Source organism: Protopterus annectens, chromosome 12.part0, assembly GCF_019279795.1.
Source record: "Protopterus annectens isolate FY-2018-M chromosome 12.part0, PAN1.0, whole genome shotgun sequence".
In the NCBI taxonomy this organism is placed as follows: Eukaryota; Metazoa; Chordata; order Ceratodontiformes; family Protopteridae; genus Protopterus; species Protopterus annectens.
In genome coordinates, this window is record NC_056746.1 from 1,293,433,514 (window position 1) to 1,293,441,366 (window position 7,853).

At 41.7% G+C, this 7,853-nt stretch overlaps 1 protein-coding gene across 1 annotated transcript in view; it reads left to right on the forward strand.

Annotated features, from left to right (window-relative positions):
- Positions 1-7,853, forward strand: part of TM9SF4 (transmembrane 9 superfamily member 4) — a gene marked incomplete in the record, with an annotated part of 2,004,758 nt that overhangs the window by 584,233 nt on the left and 1,412,672 nt on the right. The window contains 1 exon segment of the mRNA XM_044090345.1: positions 6,878-7,001. Coding sequence (XP_043946280.1) covers positions 6,878-7,001 — 124 coding nt within the window.

The window sequence follows — 7,853 nt, forward strand, 5'->3', positions numbered from 1 at the left end:
GATCTTGGAATGTCATCTACACAAATAATTGAAGGAAAACCTCATTGAAACTACACCAGTTACAAAAGGCTAGCCAACAGTCACCATTTGCAGTCGTGGTAGAAACATAAAACAGCCAAACACTTGTTTTTTATGGGAGCACAGACCCAGATGTGAGGGTGAAGCCTCATGCTCCTTCAGTATATTAACTCCACAGTCACACAGGGAAAACACAATATTAAAAAAAAATAAAAAAAAGTTATGCAGTTTGTTTCTTTCTGCATTCAGTAAAGAGCATATTTAATAACTTTGGGCAATGAAAAATGGCTGCTGACAAGCTGTACATTTAACTGTGTGCCTTGCAGCCATATTCATACATATATGAATAATTATGTGTAATGGGTGGTAAGGTGAGCAGGTTGTTGTGAGCTCACTTGATGGCTCAGTGATCCTGTATTGGGAGTATTAAAAAGCACTGAGTAGCAGCACTAGTGCTGCAGGTAAGCCAGTGTGAGGTGGTGGGAGTGAAGGGGCCAATGCCTGCTTGTCCATGCTATGGGTGGAGGCTGCCTAGGCTAGTTTCATTAGTAATAGTAAGAATCTGAGATCCATGCTGCAAGTGCTGTTTTACTTGGTTGTGAGGTTGCACTTATGCAGAAGCAGGTATGCTTCTCTCAAAGGCAGCTCCTGCTGAACTCATAAAGGGTGCCTCATGGTGGAAGGGAGTTAGGACATACTGTCTGGTAGCAGTATGACTCTGCATCAGTGTCCTGTATGAACTTCTTATCAGCCACAACAGTAGCTGGGGTTGAGTGTAGGGGAGGTCAAGGTGGGTCCAGTAGACCTAGTGAATGAGGAGAACACCAGGTTGCAGCTGATGGTCATCAGCAGGCAGGAGGCGAATCAAAAAGTGCTTTCAGGAGCAAAGTTTATATATGATAGTCATGTAACAGTGTGTCAAGGAAGGCTATTGAACAGAGTTGCTTTGCTAGCATATCTTGTGTTAGCTAGTTCATCTGTTTTGAATACACTTTTTATAGGTGCCGTAATGAACCAGCCATAGTACTTGAACACCTTTACTGTCCATGGGCTACCTTTTTTCTTTATTCTTTAGGATGGGCAACCTTTACTGGTATCTGTTTTGCTTATCCAGTGTGTTTTACTAAGGCTGCCAATTGAGATTATCTCCACTAATGTTGAATTTGTTTTAATGGCAGTCTGTACTCATCTCTATGGTAACCCAATCAATGTTTCCTTCATAGTGGCCTTCATTTACTATCACATTTATTGCGCAGCCATTGTTCTACTTCTGTCATTACATTTGGAGACACTGAATTGATATTTAATATAATTTTTTTGTGTTACTGCCACATTCTGTGTTAAAAATCTATGTAGGTCATGTCTGGATTAGGTAAAACACTGGTGTAGTTGACAGTTTGCTTTAGAACTATAAATCTGATGTCGTTTTCATTAACCTATGGGTTACAGAGCCGACTCGGCCACATATTCCAGACTTCAGATCCTAATCTCGAGCTTCTTCCTCTTTCCATAATGCACCACACTATGTCTAACTCTTCATATCTCGTTTGCCACCTAAAAGGTAAGACAGAAGATCCCTTTACTCGAGCTGTAAGGTAGTGTTGTTCTTTGTCTATTTTTTCCTTGTATGGTGCTGTTTTCTTTCCCTGGAATGGCTCTGTCTCTGGTGGTTAATGTCTCGCAATAAGACACTGCTGTTTTCGTTTTTGTCTGTAAATATTGAGCTTATTTTTGATCTGTTCCTTTTGATTGGTTGTTTTGGGTTCCTGTGGTCTCCACGTTGCAAGTCACTGAGTTGCATTTCCTGTTTGAGTGTTTGTTTCTTGCCTTCACGGCTCTTGTTCTGACTTTCTTGTGGCAGTCTTCGAAATTATGCTTATCCCTGGTTGGCAATATGCTCGTTTTTCTTGGACTCCATTTTGTATGGGTTTTGTCTCCCTGGTGTTTTCTGGCAAATCATTGAGGTTGAGGTTTCAAAAATAACGGTAGACTCGAGTTTGACTTCATACCCTTCCGTAAAACCATACTAATGTAAAACTTGTTCTAGTGGCTTTCTGGTTTGTAAAGGCAGTTTTTATGGCTTCTTCAGTTTTTTCTGGCTGTTGACTGGGGCAAGACATGGGTGAAAACTTTGAGGGAATATTGTCTTTTCTCGTGGTTCATTTTGGCCTCATTCTCAGAACAACTGATTCTTATTCCACAGTTACAGTTTCAGGGGAGCATTGGCTGTTGGGCTGTTCAATGCAAAAAAAAAAAAAACTAAATAAACAGCATCTGTCTATGTGGACAGAGATGATGCTTGGATGTACGGCTTCGTCTTTTGGACACGTGGCTGTCAGCCTTCCATCTGTAAAAGTCGTTCTTGTGGAACAAATGGGCAAGATGTGGAACTCTTATTGGAAGCTTGCTGGCTACATATTCTAGGAGGCTCACAAGATGGCTAAAGTGTGCTGTTTTGTATTTAAGACATTCTTTCTGATGATTTCTTATGATTCAGTTGAAAAAAAAAACAAAAAAGCTCCTAATACTGAATGTATGTCAGTTACTTTCAGTGTGGACCTTTGAGGAATGTCAATCTTTTAAGACTCCAAATGAGAAATGTTCTTTGTATTGAGGTATACTTGAAAGGTGTGGCTGGACATGCAGGCGTCAGTGCTTTGTCTTCTGCACCTTGGAGCCATGTTATCTTGTTTTTCTTTGGGCTTAACCCCTCCATAGAAAAAGAAACAGTAATATGATTTAATTTATGTGGACAAGCATCTCTGACGTAATTCTTTGGATCCATGGTTGTTGGGCTCCATCGGAACACTGGTCTTTGGATTCGACAACTGTATTCCCTGAAATGGTTTCACTTGGCAACTTAACGTCAGTTCCAAGGTCTCTGATCTGACAATTTGTGCAGTTCTGTGATCCAGTTCCTTTGGGAGATGCAGCTACTGGATCCAGTACCTATTGGATCCATAGATGTTTGAACAAATGGGTTTCTGCCCTAGGATCAGAAGCACCCGGGTCCTGTGTGGGTTACAGAAGCAGCTGAGCTGTCATCTGATCTGGTAACTGTGGATCTGCAGGTATTAAATGGAGGGTTCTCTCCTCTGCCCAGAGGCCCTCAGATCCGGTGTCTTCGGATCCTCAGCTGTTGTCTGACCTTGGCTTGTTCACATCTGAGAATTCTTTGGCGTTGATAGTTTAATTCTTTTTGTTTCTTCTAGAGATACAAATATTTAAAGAAAGATAATATCTAAGATAGTGTAAACACTTGCAAGGACTTAGCCATGCGCAGAGAACACCCGAGATGTTTATGTGCTTGGAAAGGGGGACTGGCAGTGGTCTAGTTTATAACCATTGATTTGTTATTCACTGTGGTTTGTAAAGGCTAACATTTGTACAGGATGTATTTGATGGCCTGCTCATTACCCCTCTCCCCATCTCACCACTATTTTTGCCAGTTTCGCTGAGCTTAGAATGAGAGGTTTGGCTTCCCCTTCCCTTTGTGGAGCACACTGGCTTAACATGAGAGACTGTATCAGAAGTCTTGTGTGCTAGGATTGGCAGCTGTTCTCTAGATTCTGCCTGAGTGGAGTTGGTCTGTTTTTTCTTATATGTGGGTGTCTTCAGCAGGCATGGTGTTCTAGATGGTCCACTCTCTGAAAGCTCCATGGAGATGCTCCCTGAAGACTGGTTACGTCCTGTGACCCAGTGTTTAGTTTAGTCTTGGGGGTTTTGCATCTGGTCATTTTTAAGCAACCCCCTGCATGGCTTCATCATGACGTCCAAATTTTTTGCTCCCTAGCTCTGCGGCTGATATTTAATTTCCTCCTTATTTTCTCCTGGTGGTCTTCAGCTGGACACTGTGAGAAGGATCCTTTCTTTCTCTCTATTCTGCTTTTTTTCAGTGACCAGGACTTGCTCTGGTTCCCCTCACTTTTCCCCCTTGTGGAGCAAAACAGTCTTACTGGATGTTATAGTAGAAACCTTTCTCACAGTAAGAGAGTTTGATTAACCTCCTCTTCCTCATTTCCCTTGCATACCCCCACGCTGGGTTCTTTTACTGCCCACACTCTTCTCTAGGCCTTTTTTCCCTTCTTAGTAGCCAAAGTTTCCTCCTCTGAGGATGAGCGATTGGATGTGCTCTCTGTAGGACTGAAGGACGCGTACTACCACATAAGATGATCAGCCACTCCAGGCAATATCTACATTTTCAGGCTGGGAGCCAGTCATTACCAATTCAGATCACTTCCCTTTGGCCTCACCACAGCCCCCAAAGTGTTCACCAAATGTTTAGCAGTGATGGCAGTGCACATCAGGCTGCAAGGTTTCCAGATTTTTTTTCATTATGTGGATAACTGGTTTTTGAATGCTTCAACCAAGCATCTACTGAACCAGGACATTGACTGTCTTTTTTAGGTCTGGGTCACACCTAGAAATCGCTAAGTATTCAGAAATCTCATCTGCAACCAGTTTAGGCTGTAGATTTCAATGGGACATGTCTGGACACAAGGGTATCACAGGCCTTTCTAACTACAGAGAAGATTGCAAATTTAAGACTCCAGGTCAGGCCGATCCTGTCCTTCCCTTCTTTGGGCAGCTTGATTTTCATGGCATTGGGCTCCATGGTGGCCACTGTAACTCTCCTACCTACAGCGTGCTTACACATGTGGATCCTGCAGTGGGCATTAGTGGTCCAGTGGTGCATTTACAGGAACCCCTTGATTTTCTCATCAAACTCTCCCGTGTATGCAAGGATTGTCTGCTTTGGTGGCTTCACTCCACAGACGTTTCTCAAGGACTGCCAACTTATTAGCAAACAGGTTCAGATGGGTGTTACTGATGCCTCATGAATGGTTTTTGAATTAATGGCAGATCTTTGAGAAATGGGGTCAACTTTGCTGCAGTCTGTGTTCCCTCTCAACAACAAACGCAGCAGGTATTTGCCTTTATTTCTCCTCAGGAACAGTTACCCAGGGACGCTGTAGTCCATGCTTGGCATCCTGGTCTTCTCTATGCCTTTCCTCCGCTGCAATTAATTCCCAAGTTTTTGTAGAAGGCTCTCGGGTTGAAGAGCAAAGTATTCCTCATTGTCCCCTTCTGGCCCTGACAAACGTGGTTCACCCTTTATTGGTCTCACCTGATATGCCCACCGCTGAGGTTGGAGCCAATTCTGGACCTTCTTTCTCACCTGTAAGGGCATTCTGATCTCCAGGGTTTGACGCTAACTGCATGGTTTCTCCAATGTGGATGATGGCAAGATGTCGAAGGCTTTCTTCACTTGTCCAAAGAATTCTGATGTCATCCCTTAGATCTTCAACCTGTAGGATTTATAAAAGTAAATGGAAAAGACTTTCCATTTGGGTGAAGCAGAATCAGGTAGACCCCTTTACGGCTTTTATTGCAGCTGTTTTGGATTTTTTTACTTCCTTCTTCCACGTTGGCGCTAGCTATTCCACCATTAAGGTCCAGCTCACAGCTGTTTCCAATTTTCTCTTAGGCCTAGAGTCTACCCTCCTAGCGTCATCTAAACTTTGCAAACCCTTCCTTTTTTTTGCTTCATCCATCAATCAAGGACCCTACCCCACCATGGAGCTTGGCGGTGGTTCTGGAAACATTGGTTCATCCTTCCTTTGAGCCAGTGGCTGCAGTAGACTTAAATTTCTCTTTCGGAAGACAGTTTTTCTAGTGGCTGTCACCTCCGCGAAAGAGTGTCCGAACTTCAGGCTCTTTCTTCTAAATTTCCATACTTAATTTTTCCCAAAGACAGGGGTAACCTTATGTACGAATCCATCCTTTTTGCCTAAGTAGCCAAAGAGGGGGACATTAGTTAGTCTGTCAATCTTCCTGCCTTTTTCCCTAATTATCAGAACAAAAGAGAGTACACTCATTTACTGGACGTAGACAATTATGTTTCTTACTTAGAGCCAGTTCCTTCAGGAAGTCTGAACAGTTGTTCATATCCTTCACTGAGGGAAGAAAAGGAAAAGCCATTACGAAGATTATTCTGTCTAGATGGTTGAGAAACTATTTCCTTTGTCTACTCGGCCAGAAACATATCCTTGCCAAGCCCTATTAAAGCTCATTCTACAAGGTCTGTGTCGACTTCCCAAGCCTTTTGGTCCAGAGTTTTGATTGAAGATTTTTGTACTGCAACTACCTGGTCAAATCATCATGCGTTTGTTCGCATTATAAGTTGGATGTTGTATCCAGAAGCAAGAGTGCCCATTTGACTCTGCTGTATTCTGGAATATCCTTCCATGAGAGCCACTCAGGGTTTTTCAGTAAGTGGAGACTCTGCCACACAGGCTAATGAAAATGAAGATGACAGCATCAGATAAAGAAGGTATGTTCTCACCATAATGTTACATCTGTGTTGCTCACCTTCATTTAACATCCCTCCCCCTTCAAGTCTTTGGGAGACTTGGAGGAACCCTCAGAAGAACCTCTGCTCCTTCAGGTTGAGCTTCTAATTTCTTATCTCATAGTCTTGGATTATTGCCTTTTTTACAGGATAGAAATTTTTAGCCCTTATGCAACTGGCAAACTCAATCTAAGGAGTTAGGTGTAGTGTGGTACATTATAGGAAGAGTGAGGAGTTTGAGATTATTATCTGAAGCCTGGAAAATGCAGCAGATAGGATCTGTAATCCACAGGTTAATAAAAATGAAGATGGACAACACAGATGGAACGTTATGGTAAGAACATAACTTTTTACATTGTCATTAAGTGGTTTATAGAGTCAGTATATTTTTAAATGGTATCTGATTTTATCATCAGTGATGTAAAAAAATGCATGCTATTTGTTGCATTGTAGGTTTTGTTTTATGAACACTGGTGTTACTTTGATAACCAATTTTTTCCTTCCCAGTTCTACCTGCACAATCATCTCTCCTTTCTACTGTACTATCACAAAGAAGAAGTTGATGTGGATGAGAAGCCTACTTTCAGGGTTGTCCGGTTTGAAGTATTACCACAGAGCATCAAACTTGAAGGTAAAATTAGTTAAATTGCAAGAGCTTCCAGGTCAGATAATCTTATTGTCATGTTTTCCAATCATTCCATTTTACAGTAGATGGGGGAGTTCATGAATATTAGACAATACTCACAGCAAAGTTACTGCACCATCTTTAGTTTTAGTTGTCTTTGAAAATCATTTCTCTGATGGCCTTTACCTCTGCCACAAGGATGCCTGAATTATGAGCCCTCTACTCACATGGACAATTTATTATTTTTCACAAGCACAATGTGGTAATGAATCTTACGGTTTATGAATAAGGTATGTTTTAAAGATTCGCAACTCTTGTCATATGCAGATGAATAAAACAGGGTAGAAAGTATCCTTTCATCACCTGACATACTGAGTAAAGAAATGCACATGTCCATCAAAAATATTAAAAGTTTAGCTGGGGCTGTTGCTGCTTCCTTAATTCGTTCTTGTCAGATGCATGCTGCTCTGACAGGAGCATCTTCCCACGCTTTGAGAACACATTATAAAATGGGTATATTTTGGACGATGGAACTGTATGGTAGTACTACATTGCGTTTTATTTTGAGACACTGTGTTGCAAAATACATCTCAAGTCAAGACTGTAGTTATATGAAGCAGCCACCATAATGTTGGTTGTTGGAATGAGAGGCACTGCTTACATATTTTTAAAATTTCTGCATGTTTTCCTTTTGCTGCCTTTCTGAGAAAGTAGTATTTCTTTTGATGAGTAAGGTGGTCTTTGGGAATCCATGTGGACTTAATGCAGAGGAAAGGAATGAAAAGCTGGGAGGGAGTTATCACTTAATGATTGATATAATATTGGTAGCATGCAATGCCAGGTGGTAAAGTGATTGAA